General features: G+C 43.1%; 1 protein-coding gene across 2 annotated transcripts in view; it reads left to right on the top strand.

Moving 5' to 3' along the window:
• Nucleotides 1–2603: 2603 nt before the first annotated feature.
• EHD3 (EH domain containing 3) overlaps nt 2604–20015 on the top strand; it is a 53601-nt gene continuing 36189 nt past the window's right edge. Inside the window, exon 1 of one of the 2 annotated variants that reach the window (XM_072634109.1) lies at nt 2604–3563. In XM_072634109.1, coding sequence (XP_072490210.1) covers nt 3337–3563 — 227 coding nt within the window. In that variant the 5' untranslated portion in view covers nt 2604–3336. The remainder of the gene's footprint in view (nt 3564–20015) is intronic. The other variant, XM_072634110.1, reaches the window with a different exon arrangement.

Consider the following 20015-nt stretch of genomic DNA (forward strand, 5'->3'; position numbering starts at 1 on the left):
TGACTGTTAACAGACTAGCCAGGTGGCGCTATCCAGTAGATAATTGGAAATATGTGACTAGAGCTTTTGGGTTGGAGATCTGAGAGTCATTTACTGAAACGTGCAATTGAAGCCAGAGGATGAGATCACCAAATTGAAGAGTGTAGATAGAGCAGGGATGGGGAATCTGCAGCCTCAAGTCCACATGTGGCCCTCTAGGTCCTCAAGTGTGGCCCTTTGACTGAATCCAAATTTCACAGAACAAATTCCCTTAATAAAAGAATTTGTTTTGTAAAATTTGGATTCAATCAAAGGGGTACACTTGAGGACCTAGGCCACATGTGAACTTGAAGCTGTAGGTTCCCCACTCCTGGTACAGAGGAAGGAGAGAAACAGGCCTAAAAGAAAAATAGATAAGTTGAGCAACATCAGGAGAATATTAATAAATATATTAAATTAAATATGTTAATAAATAAATTAATAAAATGTGATGACAAATATTAATAAAGACATAGTCCTTTGGAGCAACAAGCAGTATAAAATCACTGAGAGGAACACATGAATCTAAATGCAATCTGTTTTAGTCTCATCTTTCTACTCTATTCTGGGTCCTACTCACTGTTCATCTGCAATAGGCTACCCAAATCCAGACAGTAATGCATTTTTCATCTACTTTGTTTTTCCAAGTCAAATGCTTTTTAAAAATCAATAAATAATAAACACAGCAGAATCCTAACATCTCTCACCTGAGTGACTATAAAGATGTGACTACTGTAGTCCATTGGATTCAATTAAAAATGAATTTATTATGAACCTACTATGTTCCAGGCTCTGTGCTAAAAGCTGGGAAAACCTAGGCAAAAACAAAACAGTATTGGAAAAATTTGAGTAAACTCTATTTCTTTCTCATGTTTTCACCAAAGACACTTTTTAATGGATGCAAAGACCATTTTCATAGATTTCCTACAGATGAGAAAACAGATAGGTATGTGGGTAATGGTTGTTTTTTTTTAGTAATAGCTTCATCTGTGATTTTTCCCATTCTTTTGGAATCTTCCCTCTTTGAAATATCTTATAAATTGTTCTTTGAGTGCCTCATTGTTTTTGCCTTTAAAACCATGTCATCTTTAGCACAGATTTCATCCATATGGATTCGGTCAGGTCCAGCAGCTCCTCCTGACCTAATAGGACAATCTGAAGTCTTGAAGCATCTCTTCAGATGAGGAGTGTTTTTTGTCATTCTTCATATCCCAGGGCTTAAGCACAGTGTCTGGCACAGAGTAAGTTGATAATAAATGTTTACTGAATGACCCAATTGTTCACGTATAATAATGATAATGATAATAGCTAGTATTCACATAATCCCAGTGTGCCAAGCACTATGCTAAGCACTTTTTAATGATCTCATTAGATCCTCACAACAACCCTGAGGGTCAGATACTATTATTATACTATTATTATCCCCATTTTAAGGTTGACCAAACTGAGGAAGACAGGGGTTAAATGATTTGCCTAGGGTCACCTAGCTAGGAAGTGTTTGAGGCTGGATCTGAACTCCAGGCTTCCTGATTCCAGGTCCAAATGCTCTATCCACTTTGTCACTTTGCTGCTGCTTCACCTACACTGTGCCAGCCTCTGTGCGAGGCACTGCAGCCAAAGTTACAGGTATTTTCGTTGTCTCTTGACAGCAGCAGCAGCATAATGAGGAATGACTGCATGAGAAAATGAAATTAGGCTTTGGTGACATTAGAGAAAATAAAATTATATCTACTTAATAGCCTAAACTCCTAGCAACAAGAGGCCATGGAAACTGAGCTGGCCTCGGAGTCAGGGAACATAAGTTTAGATCCAGGCAGTAACACACTGTAACCACCTGACCCTAGGCAAGTCACTTAACCTCTTCGTTCCCCCAGGACAACTGTCCAAGACTGGAAGCCCCAGATCTGCACGGGGAGAAGACCTTTTGCTCACGGAGAGTTCTCTGCAGAAATGAAGTCACAGGCCTGGACCCTTCCCTCCCCTTCCCCCCTTCCTCGCCCCCCCCCCCCCCCCGCCCCAGATAACCCGGGGGCATATAGAGAACCCATAGAAGCTAAACAAATTAAACATGTTTTGCAAATAATATAAAGCCGTCTTTTCCCTCTCCGGCTAGGTTCTGGTATGAGAGAGAGCTGACTGCAGGAAGAGATGCCTCCTTTCACCCCGGGCCAGAGGCTGATTCGCCCAGCCGCAGCTCTAACCTGGGTAAATGCCACGCACTGAACCTCGGGGTGGGCAGGGGCAGGAGCCTTCCGAGGTCACAAACAGTCTGGATTCTAGCCCGCAGGGGGCGGCGGCTGCCGGGGAGGGGACTCGATCAGCCGCGGTCACCCTCAGCGCCGTCCCCAGGGGGGCGCCGCGTCCTCGCAGCCACACCTGGGCGGCAGCCTTCCCAGGCCGGCGCACCCCTGCGGCTCGGGCTGCCGAGCGCTCCCATCCCCCTGGCCTGGCCCTGCCCACAAGCATGGCGGCTCCCTGCGCGGCTTCAGCTCGCCCAGCAGCGCGCCAGGGGCTTGCCAGCAGAAGGCACTTCCGATGCTCCGCGGTTTCCTGCGGGGCTGGCATTTAAGCCCCGCCGCACAGGCTGGGGCATGCTGCCGCGCTCGCCGCCGCCGCCGCCGCATCGTCCGCAGGCGCTGAGCCGAGCACAGCCAGAGCCGGCTGCTCCCGGGGCTCCTCCCGGGACGACCTGGACCGGGCCGGCTCCTGGGCACCGCGGGACACTCGCCACTCCCCGGGCGTCTGCGGGGCTCGCGGGGAGCCGGGGCGGGGGGATTCTAACTCAGCGCTTCCTCGCAGCTTCAGCCCGAGCCGTCAGCACGGGCGGCTGGGGGAAGGCGGGGGTGGACGGCCGGGAGCTCGGCTGACACCCTGATTGCAGATAGGACTGCATAGCCCCGAGGTCCTTCAGGTCCTTCATTGTCCACCCCCTCCCCACGCGGTTTCTCCGGTGGATGGAGGCACTGAGGGGGAGCACATTGCGGCTCGGGCAGTTTACCGAGCGCAGCCAGTGTGCCTTAGACAGGATGCTGGTGAGCCGCAAGGCGCAGTGAGATCAAGGGTGTCTGCGCCTGTGTGTAGGAGCCCAGGGGTGTTCCTGCCTGCGGGGTGGGGGGCTGAGGTTTTGTGTTTTTCCTTCTCACCATCCGAATTTTAAAATAAATCGGACCCAGTTTTGCTAGCAATTTCCCCTGTTAGAAAAAGCAGAGAGAGCTGGGGGCTGGGCAGGGGCTCCCTTCCTGCCTATTTCTTAGACTAGGAGAGAGAGCGGACACCTGGGAGAGGCCATAGGGGAGCTTCAGCCCCCGCTCAGCCGAGATGTTCAGTTGGCTTGGACATGACGACCGAAGGAGGAAGGACCCGGAGGTGTTCCAGACTGTGAGCGAGGGGCTCAAGAAACTCTACAAGACCAAGCTGCTCCCTTTGGAAGAGCATTACAGGTTTCACGAGTTTCACTCCCCTGCCCTGGAAGATGCAGACTTTGACAATAAACCCATGGTACTCCTCGTGGGCCAGTATTCCACCGGGAAGACCACCTTCATCAGGTGAGAGAACTTAACTTCCATCACCCTCTAGATAGATCTGAATGTGTCAAAACCTCCAAAGAGCCTAGCTCCCGGAGCCCCACCTCCACCTCCTTAGAATCTCCACCACACGCAAAGCCTGCGAACATCTTGAAATATTTTTAGACAGTCTGGAGCTCAGAGAAAAATTAGGATCATCGATTTAGAGCTGAATGGCATCTTAGAGGTTAGCTAGCCAACCCCCATCATTTTATGTTCATGTAGTTGGGTGATTAATAAATAAATGCTTGAATTTTTTTGTGGATGAAGGAACTGAACCCCAGAGAGGTTGTGATTTGTTCAAGGTAACACAGATAGTGTCAGAGTTGGTATTTGAAAAGTTCCTCTGCCCCCTGTGTACCACCCCATTCCACTCTTCTATATGTAGTGCTGGATGTCAATTGAATTAGCTACTTTTTTGCATAACCTTTTTGCCTTACAAAGGGATTGGGGGTGGGGGCTTAGTTGGCCATATTATTTCCCTAATACTCAGCCTGAGAGAGATGAAGGAGATGGCTAAGTAAAGCTGTGGTTAGGTTTCCATAGTTCCAAAGTTTCCAGGATGTTTCTGAGTCCACTGAGGCACACATGACTTTGTTCTTCTCCTTCCTTGTTCTCGGTTAACCGGGAAGGACCCTGGTGTAAATACCTTCCCAGGACAGCCATGAAAGGCTTGACTTCCTGTCATTTCCATCTCTGAAATCAATAGGGGCTTAAGACAGGACATTAGAGAGCCACACTCCTTCATATATGGGAATTATCACTACAAGTGAAATTAAGCTTGCTTAGATCAGGATGGGTTAGGGACAGCAGCTGCAACTGTGGTTTGTGGAAGGGTTAGATAGTTGCATTTGGGTTGGGAAAAGAGCCTCTTTTGGAGTCTGTGGGAAAGTATCCATATGCATCAATTTAAAGCAGAAAGCTTTGATAGAAATGGCTTCCAGGACCATCTCCCATGTAGCTGCGTGGTTATGTGAATTTCGGGGAGGCTTTGCTCCCTGTTGCCTCTGGGTGGTGGGAATGATGGGGACTTCCATGTAGGTCCTCTTTTTGGAAGGACTGGCGATCGCAAAAATATTCTAGGCACTTACCCAGGTCAAAAATTCTGCTCCCTCCAAAAACAAAATACTGAGAAAAATTGTGTGTATTTTCATTTTTTGGTTTGTAGAGGCCCTGCTACCAAAAGCGACCAGGAAAAAGTAGACATACATGGACAAATCATCTTGAGACTTGCTACATTGTACGTAGCCTAATGATTGAGCCTTCAAAACCCCATAACTTGTGTGCAAAGAGGATGGTGACAAAGTATCGTCACAGAGAAAGAACATGGAGGATAAGGCATTTAATTTTGGTGACCCAGAGGATGGAACACTGGGCCTAGAGTTAGGAAGAAGACTTGAGTTCAAATCTAGCCTCAGATACTAGCTGTGTGATTCCTAGGCAACCCATTTTTGCCTCATTTTCTTCATTTGTAAAATAGGCATAATTGCCCCTACCCACATGGTGGTTGTGAGGATCAAATGAGTTAATAATTGTAAAATGCTAAGTACACGTTGTAAAATACTAAGCACAGTACGTAATAAGTTCTATATAAATATTGGCTATTATTATTATTATGGAGAGAACTTTAAAGTTTGCAAAGCATTTCACATAACATAATCTCATTTGATTCTCACAAAAGTCCTGATATTCCTAATTGTAAATTACTGCAAATATTAGCGCCATTTTACTGATGAAACAAAGGCTCAGATAGTTAGCTGACTTGCCCATGCCTGCCCTACCAGGAAGTATCAGAGATTGGATTTAAACCCTGGTATTGTTTACTCTTGTCCAATCATTTGCCCCTCTGTGATGATGCAAAAACGGTTTAAGTACTGGTTGTCCATCCGCATTTCTTTGGTCTCCTTTGCATCCCCAAATATTAAGTCTTTGATCTCACATGGGGGAAATGTCAGATTTTCCTCTTCCTTTTCTTGAACTTGGTCTTTATTGATTTATGAGTGCTGAAAGAGACTTTAGTCATCATCCCAATCCCTTTGTTTTATAGATGAGGAAACAAAAACCCAGAGGGAGAAATGACACTCTTAAGGTGACCAATAGTTCTTGGCCATCCAGGATTAGAACTCTGAGTTCCAGATTTTTGGTCCAGTGTGAGTAAGAATATTAAGAGATGCTCATTACCTTGAGAGAAGACTGCCCATTCCTTGGAGTGACAGACTGCTTGGGCTGGAGGGGACTTTACAGGATCAGTTTGTCTTAACAGCTTGCCTTGAGGGTTGATCCCAGAAGGGTCTATGCTTTGTGTTTTAGGACATTTTGTGAACTGCAAGCTCCTTCATAACTCCATTCCAGTCATAACATGTGGCATAGCAGAAAGAGCCCTGACCTTGGATGGTGATGTGGCATCTATCAACTGCAGTAACTTAAAGAGAGTCTCTTTGTTTTGTAGTTTACTAGTCCACAAAATGGTGACAACAATGTTTCGTCACTTTCCTCTTTGGGTCATTGTAAAAAAAACACCCACCTCATTCCTTTCCACTTCCAAGAAGATAAGCTCCTTGAGGGTAGGAACTATGTTACATTTTAAAATTTTCGTATTCCCAGTAGTAGCATTTTGTAAATTGTTCTGTTGAATTTTTTGGTAATCCTGACATTGAGATTATTTTTTATTTATTGTGTCATAGCATAAATGATGATGGTAAAAAGTTTGAGCTTTCATGCTCTGGCTGCAGGGTTTTAGGTTGGTGCCTTGCCATGGTTCAAGGGATACCACCTGAAGCTGGAGATTTTACCTTACTCTGCGGTGGACTGACCAGATCTTGTATAGTGTATTCAAGTGTGGGTGCCACTCTTTAAGGAGGACATCAGTCAATTCAGTTTTGTCAAGGTGGTAGGCAGTACGGGCAGCTACCAGGATAGTTATAGAATTGGAGAGATTTAGTCTGAAAAAGGAAAGATCAAGAGATAACAATAAATATCTCTAAATAATTTAAGAGCTGTTTTATGGTCTTATTGGCTGAAAAAGGCTGTTAATATTTATTTTGTATCTACAGGAAGTCTTCCATGCCACTGTGTGCAATTTCCCCAGTTAATGTTTTTCTTTAATATAGCTGTATCATTTTTTGTGAAATGGTTATCTGTTTATTTATTACATTACTGAATCACATAAATTTTTAACAAAAGAATCTTTCTTTAAAAAAAAAGAGGATTTATGAAAAAAGAAGTTAACTTTTTCTGTATAACTCCATGGGGATACAAGTAGAACCAATGGGTAAAACTAACAAGGAAGGAAATTTTGGTTTCGTTCATGAAGAAATTTTCTAACGAGATCTGGTAAATATGAGATAGTGAGCCTTCCATTCACTAGTGAAATCTAGACAGAGATTGGGTAAACCATCATTTTAGGGTGGCTGTGGAAAAGATCTCAGCTTTGGATTAGAGCCTGAGAGAGAGAGAGAGAAAGAGAAAGAGAGAGAGACAGTGTACATGCGTGCACGTGCATGCATGTTGTGTTTGTGTGTGTGAACCTGAGAATGGCACTTAATTTCTTCCTCAGTTTCCTCAGTTGTAAAATGGGAATGATAATAGTACCTATCTCAAAGAATTGGTATGAGGATCAGTTGAGATAATATTTGTAGAGGGCTTAACACAGTATTTGACACGTAGTAAGTACCATATAAATGCTCATTCCCTTCCCTCCCTCAAATGAGCTAATATTTGGAAAGTGCTTTCTAAGCACATAGTAGTTGCTTGATAAATCAGTGTTCTCGATTCCTTCCTCTCCACTAGTCCAGTAAACTCTATGGCTGGCTAAGGAACTACTGAGTAGATATATTTACGAATTAAGGATAAGAACATCATGGATGTTGTACTAGTTGTCTCTGAAAGTATGCTCATCACTCCTAACTTTTGGGACAGGTCAAGCTCAGAATTAGAGGTACCAGATCACGTGGAAATTTTAAAAAAATGCTTGTGATTCTTTGTGCTTGTAGCCTACTGGAACTACGGTGAACATCATCTTGGCTCTTTCTGGTAGCAGATCCAATTAGTCACTATGTGACCATGGGAAAGTCACTTTAATAATAACTCTCCCTCACATTTCTAAGGCATTTCAAGGTTTACGTAACACTGTAGCTATTGTATCATTTGAGCCTTTCAAAAACTATGTAAGGTTAGTGCTATTGTTCTTATTTCCATTTTGCAGGTGAAAAAACTGAGGCCATACAGCTAGTTTGTGTCTGAAGCTGGATTCCTGTTTCCAAGGCCAGCATTCTGTCCACTGTACTACACTGCCTTTCTAATCCATTTTATTTTTCTCTCTAAAGTAGGGATAATAATACCTGTAGGACCTATCTCATAGGGTTATTGGTTCTGGGGAGATAATGCATATAAAGAGCTCTGTAAATCTTTAAGTATTATATAAAGAAATTATTATTATTAATTAATATTGCCAGCATTAGGCTTACAGGAGTATGACTGGTTTACAAGAAGTGTGGCAAGAAAGGGTGATTGGGTAATAGGAGCAGATCAGCTCTTACCCTTTGAGGTCTGTGGAATCCAGTGTTAGTTTTTCCCATATGTATTTCAGAGCAGTCTGAGTCCATTCCCAAAGGGAAGGGACAGGAAGATAACTAGGTTCCTGGTCCAGTAGCTTCTCTATGACCCATCCCTTAAGACAGGCTTACCCCCCTCATTTAAAGTGCCAGTTTCTGAGAGATATCCAGAGGGGTAAGAAGCCAGAGAAACTTGAGGGCAGTATCTTTAAGAGGCTAAGGGAGCCAGAGAGAAGTGGTCTGAGTTAAGTGCTTTTGTACTATGAAAAATTTCCACGTTAAATACAACACCCCCTTCCTCAGCAGTCTGAGTCATCTCTGGCTATGGCATTGTGTTTGGAGGAGATGACCATCACAAATTCTTCTTCGTCCAAGGCAGGGAAAGGATAGAGCAGAGACCCTCTTCTTCCTCACTTTCAAAGTTAGGCTGAATCCCCCCCCTTTTTTTCCCTTAACACTAGTGAGATTAAAAATGCACCCTGGAGTCTGTGAAGCTTTTTTTTAAAAAAAAATTCATAATTATTACAATATAATTCATTTTCTTTGTAATCTTACGTATTTTATATATTTAAAAACATTATTGTGAAAAGAGAGTTCCATAGACTTCACCACACTGCCAAGGAAAATCCATTACACAAATGGTTCAAGACCCCTGATCTTATGTAGGTGCTGACCTTCTGTGGCAGAGAGTTGCAGAGTATATCAAGAGATGCTGCCAGCCCAGTGGTATCTGTGGCCTAGGGGGGCAATACAGACTTCACTGTGTCATTGTTCGGAGCCTCTCATCCCTGCCAAGACTCTTCCTTCTCCTTGGGGAAGCTAGTGGCCCAGGAACCCAGCTGTCTTTCTATTCTTTCCCCTATCTCAGCTTCTCCTGTTACACAGGAATTCTCTCAGTCAGGTCCTTAGCGGGGTACCAGGATGCCCAGCTTACTTGGGAGGAAACTGTATCTGGGCACCAAGGATGTGCCTCTTCTTCCCCTGTTTCCTTGGCCACTGGCTTGCTCTCCAAGTGTCTGCCTGTAATTATATGCTCTTGCCACTAGGTCTGTTGCCTGCCTAAGGAAGAACATGCAGATAAGAACATTCTTCTAATAATTAATTAACAAGCTGTGGTCTCTGCCTGAAATAACTTCCCTGGCCCAAGGCCCAGCCACCCAAGTAATAAAATAAACAACAAACTGGCCCAGCCTCTGTTCTCTGCTAGTGCAGCCTGCCTCTAGTATACTAGCTCAGAATCACTTATAGACCACCAGATACTCATCCTTAAGTGCTTATCTCTCAGGTAATCTGCCTACCCACAGATTGGTCCTGCATTGGTATCTCCTTGGGTCCTGTTTGCCGTGGAGATGGGCATTTCTTAGGACATGAACATATGCTTGCAGTACCCATGTAGACACCCACAGGGAAGTGGGAAGTGCTTGACTTCAGGGCACTGAGATTGTATGTGGGGGACCAGATTGGCAAGTGCTCCGTACCACAAGTTAGGTTGCCAGTGCTGCCTCAGGTCAAGATCAGTTCCAAATCCCTTATGTCATATGTTCCATCTGTATCACTATCCTTGCCGTTGAGCAATGAGAAGCTGATGAAGTTTATTTATTTTTAAATAATGTACCTGCATAGCTGTTAGAGAAAAGTAGCTCTGCAGGCTTCCTCTCCATCTTCCTCTATTAATTCTTCTGGTGTCAGGTATTCTTTGTATCATTCTCAGTGATGACTCATCATTGGAGTATGATAACACAATTTTCTACTGCTATGCCCACTCCCTTCTCCCTTTTCCTTCACATTATTTCACCAGGAAAGCTGTTTCTCTGATGAACTGTAGGAATAGAGAAAGGTGGACCCAAGAACATCCTTACAGATCCCTTCTGAGCTGTCATCCTTCCCCTAGGCTTTCAGGTCCCACGTACCTTCCCCTGGCTTGTTTTGACTTCTTTTCTAGGTCCCAGGCCTGCCAAAGCTGCAGAGTGGGGCTGTGGTTCTCGTCCATGGACAGCGCTCATTCCTCCTCAACCTCTTGGAGGTCCTGAGCAGGATACAAGGAAACTGGAGTCCTTTGAGCAAGGGCATCAATTAATGCTGGCTTCGTCTTTTTACTGTTTCAGATTCATCATGGGAATTCTGTCCTAAGGACTGGTGCCCTGAGGGCTCTAGGGAGATGGGAATATGAAAAGCATTCAATCTGACATTGATGGTAGAGCAAGGATGGGTTACTTGGTTCTTTGGCATGTAGCCGGCTAGCTTGTATTATTGTGACTCCATGGGGAAAAGCCCTGCTGCAGGCTCCTATTGAGATGGGAGAATTTATTTCATCCATAATATAGTTGAGAAATAGCATGGTTTAGTGGAATGAGCTCTGGACCTAGAGTCAGGAAAAACCTGGGTTCTAATCCTGCTTTGACATTTTATTGTCTATGTGACTGAGTATAAATTTCACTGTTCCAACCCTCAATTTCTCTGTGTGTGTGTGTGTGTGCATGTGCGTGCATGTGTGTATACATATACATGCAAATACTTACCTTAAATATGTATATATTTATGTATATACCAGTAATCTTGCCAATGGGCAATGAGAAGCTAATAAAGTTTATTTTTAAATAATGTACCCGCATAGGTGTTTGAGAAAAGTAGCTACACAGGCTTCTCTCCATTTTCCTCTATTCCTCTAGTCTGTTGATATTCCTTGTGTATATATATATATGGCTTAAATATGTATACATTTGGCTTAAATGTATATATGTGTGTATATATATATATATGTATATATATACATATATATGTATATATATATAGCTTAAATATGTGGGTGTGTATGTGTGCTTTGCAAAGCTTCTATTATTATGGCTATTAATACTTCTGCCCCTGCCATGGTCCTGTACCCTAGGGATGATGAGGGGAGAATTATGGTTCTGGGAAAATGGTATTGAGGCCTGCAGAGTTAGAAGAGGAGAAGTGGATTGAGTGCTGTCTTGTGTTTGAAAAGCACAGTAGTCATCTGTTTGCCAGACTTGCCCAACACACCTCATTTAATTGCATTCTACCTCTCCAAGGGGAATAGGGTATTATTCTCATTTTATAAATGGGAAAAAATAAATTATTTTTCCAGGTCTCGCAAGAAGTGAACAATGGGCCAGATCTCCTAGCAAATGTACTGTCTTGATCAGCTTGTTACCCACTGAATTTTAGGGGTGATGATGGGCTACTCAGGCCCCAGCCCTAAGATCATGTCTGGAAATCTTCCAATTTCTTAGTAGGCCTCTGTCCTGTGAGAGAAAATTTTTTCTTGTTGCAGAACACATTCTCTTATCGGAACAGACAGAGGGGTGCCTGGTCCAAGGATTTTTGTCCCTGGCTGACCTAAGGACTCTTCCTCCTGCCAGATCCCCAAGGTCCATGCTTCTGGCAACTCCCTCATTGTCCAGTATACTCCCAAAGACACCTAGACCCCTCGATTACCTAATTAGTATCCCTGGGAATTAACATTTCCATGCCCCTTTTCCATATAAGCCCCAGCACCATTCTCAGTCTCTCTCAGGTTCCATAAGGACCCTTGCCTGCTTTTGCTAAAGCATTACAATAAACTTTTTGCCACTTGACTAAAAGAAGGCTTGAGTGTGTGAATTCATTGTAGGCAACCCTGCCTTGGCATTTTGGGAATCCCAGCACCCCCAAATCTCTTCATATTGAGAAACTGAGAGGCTTTCAGAGACATGATCTTAGGGCTGGGGCCCAAACATCCCATCAACAGTATGGTATGATCTGGGGAGATTACTAGTTCTGGGAGTCAGGAGACTTGAGTGCAAATCCAGCCTTTAATGATTACTGTCTCTGAGACTTGGGCAAATTACTTTACCACTCTAGGCCTCGTTTTTCTCATATCTAAAATGAGGAGGACGAGCTTGGTGGTACATACTTGTAATCTCCTGCTACTGGGGAGGTGGAGGCTGATAGATCTCTTGAGTTTGGGAGTTCTGAGCTGTAGAAGGGCTAAAGTGAAATGGATGTCCATGCTAAGTCCAGCATCAGTATAGTGAGCTCCTAGTAATGGAGGACCACCCAGCTGCCTAAGGAGAGGTGAACCAGTTCAGGTCAGAAATGGGATTCCAGTCTGGGTGAGCTAGGGAGTCCCAGTCTCCATAACCCAAAAAATAAAATAAAAATTAGAGGGCCTCTGTGATCCCTTCCAACCCTAAATCTATTCTTCTGACCACTGGTTACCTGTTCTACTTCTTGGGTCTTGGACCCCTGGGAATCAAGTTGACTCCAGAGTGTGGCTTGTTGGGAGGAAGATTCCCCTTCTATTTGGATGGACCTGCTCATCTACAAATTCACTCTTCTTTGCTCTATGTATTTGTGGGAATGTTTTTGTCTCTCAACAGAGGCAATTTTTATCTTTTCCCATAAAGATGCAGTGTGTGAAGCTTCTCAGTAGATTTTCCTTTTGTGCATTTGGCTCTAGGCACAGTAGGACCTTTGTTCTAGGCTTTCAAGGTCTACCCAGATGCCCTGTGCCTTTCCCCAGGATGGCCTTGTCTACTCTGCTCTAGCTTGGTGCCCCCAGGACCTGTTAACAGGGACTCTACTGGAGTCTAAAATTTCCTCAGATTCCTGTGCTCCCAGGGATTTATTTTTCATTTGTGTCCAGCAGGGTGGGCTGACACAGAATACCAGGCAATCCTTGAGTCTTGCCCTCCAGCATTCTGGGGTGTTTGGTCTATCTAGTTAGAAAACTGGGAAAACACATTATTTGCTAATCAGCTGAGTACATGGTCTGTCTATCAGGAGCTGAAATTTAAGAAGTTAGTGTAAAGACAGAAACTTAATCACTGAGGTTTGTCTTCCTGCAGTTTGGGGCCAGAAATTCTTGGGCTGATGCAAAACTATGTTCCTTAGGGTTTGACTTCTCCCTCTCCTCCATCTTTAGCTACCACTGAACTGTTCTTAGACCAATTCACAGGATCATAGATTTAGAGTGAGAAGAGACCTTTGAGCTCATCCAGTCTGATCCCTTATCTTATAGATGAGGAAACTGAGGATGAGACAGATGAAACCACTTATCCAGAATCATACAACTAGTAAATGTTTGAACCCAGGTCTGACTGTAACTCCAGTTCTCCATCAACCATACATCAAAGTGACTTTAATAGGATCTCCCTTCCTGCCTTCTCCCCCCAGATGGCACCAGATATTATGGTCTTCATTTTGTAGATTAAAAAAATTGAGTCCTAGGCTACTAATATTCAGCACACATATCTGTGGGAATATTTTTGGCATTCTTGGTCACTACACAGATGTGTATATGTGTGTGGGGGGGGGCCGGTGTATGCATTGTTTTGTCAGTAAGATTCTGAGACAAGATTAGAACTTAGAACATAAACCTTTCTCACACATTCTTATGTAGTTCTTTCTCAGTTCTTAGTGCAATATCTTAATTTTTTTCATATTTGTTGAATGTGCTTTTCCTTTTGCCCAAAAAGGCTCCCACAGCCTTAAGAGGAACAGAACTTCCTAAAGGCCCCAATTTACTTCTTTTTGGGGGTGGGGAGGAAGGCAATTGAGGTTAAGTGACTTGCCCAGGTTCATACAACTAGTAAGTGTCGGAGGCCAGATTTGAACTGAGGTCCTCCTGACTCCAGGATTGGTACTCTGTCCTGCACCTCCCCCCAATTTACTTCCAAAACAAAAGTTGGTCAGGAATGGTTGATAAAGGACTAGTTTTGCACTCCAGAAGGCTTTGGGTCCAAGCTCTGTCTCTGGTCCATACTAGCTATGCGACTGTGGACAAGTCTTCTAGACAACCAACACCACAGGTTACAAATGAGTCTGGGCTCTCCGTGCACAGAGGGAGTTTTCATACCAAGAGTTTCCCTACACTGATATTGGAATTCCAAGTGTGCACTGCCATAATGTACCTTGATGGGGATGATTTGTCTCAGTGATTCTGGAGCTCCTAGAAACATCTTCTGGGTCTGGACAAACTAGCCAGTATCTCTCCTTTTAGCATTAGGCCTCCCCCTTCCATTGTTGGGAAAAGATGTGAAAGATGGGCCTCAGATGCATAGAGATGGCACAGTTTATATGATTGTTTTCTGCAAACTATGACCTAGTTCTCTCCAGATCTCTAGTCTCTTGGCCAGTATCCTTCAGGGATAACATTCCCTATTTGGCATTTCTGCCCCCTTTGCGTACAGAGTTCAGCCTGGTTCTTGTTTTCACCTAAGCTGCCATGTGGGCCCTACCCCACTCCTATCCCTACCCACCTCACCCACGGTATCCTTCAGTGATTTCTTCACAGGTGACTGGAGTTCCTGGATACAAGAGTTTCCCTCACCTTAGGGGAGAAGGGTGTAACTCCTAGGGAGTAGGTATGATGCCAGGGTAAAGGTGATGCAAACCAGGGTCAACCCCTCCTCCCCGTCACCCCACCCCCACCTGGTGTGTGTGTGTGTGTGTGTGTGTGTGTGTGTGTGTGTGTGTGTGTGTGTTTCAACTTTTCACGTGTTCTTCAACAAGTAGGGCAGTAGAATAAATGGCAAGGCCTTGAGCCCTGCGTACAGTAAGTAGTAACTGGAGGGGAGTCCACAGATCAGTAGGCAGATAGAGTTCTATTGGGTATGGAAGGCAGGATAGTGCAGGAGCCACTTCCGACCCTGACTAGCCATGGAGACTTGAATAAGGCCCTGCCTCAGTTTCCTCACCTGCAAAAGGAAAACAATGTGGGCTTGTTCTGTTTGATCCTTCGTGGTTGTGGTGAGAATCTGTTGAGAAAAATGGAGGTAATAACTCCTTTTCATATATGTGAGTGACGATGGAGAAAATAAACTGAACTTATCCTATAGCATTACCTAGGACAGAACTTAAAACCAATGGGTCAGAGTATAAGGAGGTAGATTTGGGCTCAATAAAAGAGAAAAAATTACTATTTTCTGATTTTATTTTTAAAAAGCTTACTGGCTTATAGGCTCGCTAAAAACTGTCTTGTTGATCTTCTCTAAAACATGTATCTTTTCTCCTGTAATTTAACAGTTTTCTCTGCACAATAGGTTTAATAAATGTATGTTGAATGACTGTTGAAAAGTGAAAGAAACATCCTTGGAAGGTGTTTTTATTTTTGTTTTCAGAACCTTAGTGCTTGGCCTAATAGTAATCTCATTGCCAGAGGAAATCCTGGCTCCTAGCAGTATTTGTTTGCTTAGGCTGGGATCCTAGGGACGTGATCAGGGTGGAACCGTCCCAGGCATTGGAGGTACAGCCCTAGAGAGTTTGGATCTGTTCAGGATCAGGGATTCTGACTACCTATGCCTCAGTCTTCCTTGAAGAGACCTCGTTTCCCCAGGGACTTTCTCTTCTGTGTTTATTATCTTTGGGGAAGGCGGGCCATAGCAACCCAACTGAAACTGCTGGGCAACCATGATGCAAATGAATTGCTTTGCCCTTATACTTTAATCTTTATGAGCCAGTAGAAATTCCAGAGTTCATGCCCAGGTGTGAATCATCACTCTTCCCTAGTCATGTGTGGTTTGTTTTACTGGGGAGAGGGTAACAGAGAAAGAGCGTTATTTCATGTCATTAGCTCTCCCCGAGTTCAGAAGGTGGCAACTTTATGGTCTACTCTGGAGAGCCCCTAGCATGGGAGTCTGGAGATTTAGGTATTTCCAGCTCTTTCCCAGCTTGATGCTCTTTGATTCGTGCAAATCACTTCATATCTTGAGACCCTAGTTCTCTCTTCTGCAGAACAAGGGGATCAAGGCTAGATCATCTCTAAAAGCCCATGACACTGCCACCATTCAGATTTTAAAGTCAAGTTCCTTCCTTCTTCTGGTCTCTCCTTTGTGTGTGAGAGACAGACTCTCCAGCTGCAGGCAAGATTCAGTACACAGCAGGAGAGAGGTTGAATTTCTCAGGCCTGACACATTTCTTTCCATTTGAAGCTGCTAAAGGGCTAAATCTTGTGTGTATCACATATAACAAGTCTTTTTTTTTTTTTAATCTCCTGTCCCCACGGGTTGCCTGGTTTTTTTTTTGTACATTAAGGCAGTCCAGGAGACTGTAGTAGGTGGGGTTACCAACCAGCCAGAATTTGACTAGCATTTTATCACAAGGGCTGCTTGCTTCTCACTGATGTCAAGATGTGGCTGCTTTTTGTTTGTCTGTTTTTTTTTTAACCCTAATTATAGGTGGAAGCCTTGTATGAGAGACTCTCCTGAAACAAAGGGCCCCAGGTGTACTTTGGAGATGCCCCTCCCTTGATGGAACATGACTGAGCAGTCACTAGTCCTGAAGATATATATAAATCCCCAAAGCCATTTAAAGGCTGGATCCAGATTTCTCCTATTTCTTTTCTTTTTTCTAAAATTGTGAACCTAACAATCATTAGCAAATGCAAACATTTCAATATAACGAATAAGAAAGAGGAATGTATAAAATTCAGTTACAAAAGGTTTGTTCCTTAAATATATAAATAAATGTTTATTGTGTGTGTATATATATTTATATATGTATATGTACATATATACACACATGTATAGTACATTTAAAAAGATAGTAGCAAAGTTGCTCTGTTGTTTGTACTTCTGTCTTGATGTTTTGTGCATTTTTTTAAAAAATAGTTTTATTTATAGACTGATTTTTTTTCACCTTCTTGCCAGGCTCCAATGACTCCACAGCATCCGTTTCTCAGTGAAGTCTGGCAAATATCTACTAAGACTTCTTTGCTGCCAACTCCCTGGTGCAAGATGGTAGCAAAAACCTGCTTCTTTTTTTCTGTCTTTCTCCTTGCTTGCTTTTAGTTTCTTACCTCTCTCATTCTCCTTCTCCCCTACCCATACTCCTGAAGCCTACCCAGCACCATGTGCATGTTTTGGGAGTAAACACTTCATTTCCTTAAGTTACTTGAAATGGAAAGATGGAGGGACAGTTAGTACAGCATTAAGGGCTTCAGAGACGAAGGTCATGATCCTCTCAGTTTGGGAACCTGAAAATAGTTTTTCCCAGTTGCATGTAAAAACAATTTTTAACATCCATTGGAAACATTTTTGAGTTCCAAATTCTCTCCCTCTCTTTTTCTCTCCCCTCACTGAGATGGTAAACAGTTTGATATAGGTTATACGTTTGCAATCGTGCAAAACATATTTCCATGTTAGACTCTGAGAATAGTTGTTAGGGCACCTTATACCCACATAGACCAGACTTTGAAATGGCACTGACAACTTGGAAAAAGTTCTATTTCTGTGAGCAGTTGGGGATAAGGGATCTGGGTTAGTAGCACAGTATGGATCAAAAGGAGCTGGGGGAGAGATGTCATGGAATTAACAATGCTTGTGTGGGGAGGGATGAGGTAGATTTTGGAGGAGTAGGGATGGGACAAGGTGGTACAGATCCATGATTTCATCAATACAGGAAGTTCCTAGCATGGAAACTCTCCTCTGATGCATGTCTGCAACTCATCAGTAATTTAGAGTCTAAGAGAATGGCCTGGGACCCTAAGAGGGTAAAGGGATTCGCTAGAGTCAGGTGCAGGTACTATGTGTCAGAGTAGGACTTCAACCCAGGTCTTCTTGACTACAATGCTGGTCCTCTGTCTACCATGACATATTGTCTCCCAGAAGCAGAAAAGCAATCTTTTTAAAGACAGAGACACTGAATAAAATGATATGGTAAGAAAAGCAAATAAACATTTCCCCAATAAGTCTTCCAAAAATATATACAGAATATCAGTGAAAAGAACTGACCCATTAGGGAACCCATGGGGAAAATCAACATGCATGGAACACAGATGGCCAGGAAACACATGGAGAGATAACTGCAGAGGAGAACATGCGATTAGTCTTTTCATAAAGGCTCAAAAACTGATTTATTCTTTCCTTCACTTACTTCAGATGCTGCAATAAACTACCCCCTGCCTTTATTTCACTAACTCAAACAGTACACAAACTGTTCCACCATCTTTTCTCTTTCCCTTCAAGTCCTGGCAAGTCTAACTAATGTTATCAGCAAATTTTTCACTTGAAAATAACCTGAGCTAAAGCAGCAAGGTCTCTTATAGACATCATTTCTGTTTTTAAAGCATAATTATAGTTTATTTGTCATCCTTGTTGAGTAATGCTGGCTTGCATTTATAGACCGCTGTAAGGTTTACCAAGCATTTTGTAAGCATTATCTCATTAGAGGATTATAGCAACCCTGTAAGGTAGGTGATATTATGACCCTCATTTTACCAGCGAGAAAACTGAGGCCTGGAAAAGTTAAGTCACTTGTCCAAGGTCATGTAGCTAGTGTCAAAGGAAAGTTTTAACTGAGCTTTTCTTGGCTCCAGGTCCAGCTCTAACTACTATAATATCCCATCTCAGTTATAATTTCATATGCCTAGATATAACCCCCTAGGAAAGTCCAGCGTACTGTGTAGTATGGGGGACCTTCTGAGCCACAGTGTTATCTCTAGGATAAGGATTCTTAATCCAGGGTCTATGAACTTAAAAAAAAAATTGTTTCAGTATAATTGATTTTATAATCTTATATATTTTATCCATTTAAAAATTATTCTGAGAAGAGGTCCATAGGTTTTACCAGACTGCCAAAGGGGGTCCATGACATGCAGAAAGTTAAGAACCCTTGCTTTAAGATAAAATTCAAATTCTTCACCATGTTATTTAAAGCTCCTCGCAGTCTGGCTTCAGTCTTCATTTCTGCCTTGATTATAAATTACTTTCCCCTCACACACTCTGTACTCCAGCCAAACTGACTTACTTGCTAGTCTGTTTAAAAGATACTCTGTTTTTCCACCTCCGTGCCTATGCACAGGCTGCCCCTCATACCTGGAATGCCATTCTTCCTGATGTTTGCCTGTTAAGAATCTCTAGCTTCTTTCAGTCCAAGTGGTGGATCCTAAGGAAGTGTTTCTGTTCCCTCTAGTGGGTAGTGTTCTCTCCCTCCTCAGATTAACCTCTCTGTATGTACCTGGAACATAGTAGGTGCTTAGTGAACGGATCTTAGATTGAATTAGAGTGGAAAATGGCCTACAGCAACCCCTTGTGGGATCTTGGCATTATAGTATTACAGAAAGAACACTAGACTTGGGAGAGAAGATCCAGATTCAGATTAATAAAATAAAATGATAAATAATAAAATAAAATCTCCATTTTATTTGCTAGCTGTGTGACCTTGGGCAAATCACCCATCTCTGAGCTCCAATTCCTTCATCTGTAAAATAGTGAGCATGGCCTGAGTTGCAGATTGACTTGATAATCGAACAAGCGAATTTAAGATAGATCACTTTTTAAATCAGTCAACAAGCATTTATTAAGTGCCTGCTATGTTTCAGGCTCTGTGATAAACACTAGGGATAGAAGGAAAGGCAAAAGACAGCCTTTGCTCAGAAAGAGCTCAGTCTAATGGGGGAGACATCCTGCAAATAAGCATGAACATGGAGATATGCACTGGATTAATTGGAGGTAATCAAGAGAGGGAAAGGCACTAGCTTTAATTAGCTAGAGATCAGGAAAGACTTCTTATCGGAGATGGTATTTTAGCTGAGACTTGAAGGAAGCCAGGGAAGTTAAGAGGCAGAGATGGAGAGGGACTGAGTTTTAGGCAATGGTGGACAGCAAATGAAAATGTCCTAAGTCAGGGGATGGAGTTCAGGAAACAGCAAGGAGACCAATATCCCTAGCTCACAGAGTTTGGAAAGGGGTAGGCCACTAAGAAGTAAAACCTGGAAAGATAGGAAGGGACCCCACTAAATCTATCATTGGATCCCTTAGGTATTCAAGGACTACACTGTGGTTAAGAATTCCTTGGAATAGAGGCATCAATCTGTTAGACATTGTCTAATACATGCATATAGAAGGGTAAATATGTTTTCTAAAGTAACAAGAGGATTTAA

This window comes from Notamacropus eugenii, chromosome 1, assembly GCF_028372415.1.
Source record: "Notamacropus eugenii isolate mMacEug1 chromosome 1, mMacEug1.pri_v2, whole genome shotgun sequence".
Lineage (NCBI taxonomy): Eukaryota > Metazoa > Chordata > Mammalia > Diprotodontia > Macropodidae > Notamacropus > Notamacropus eugenii.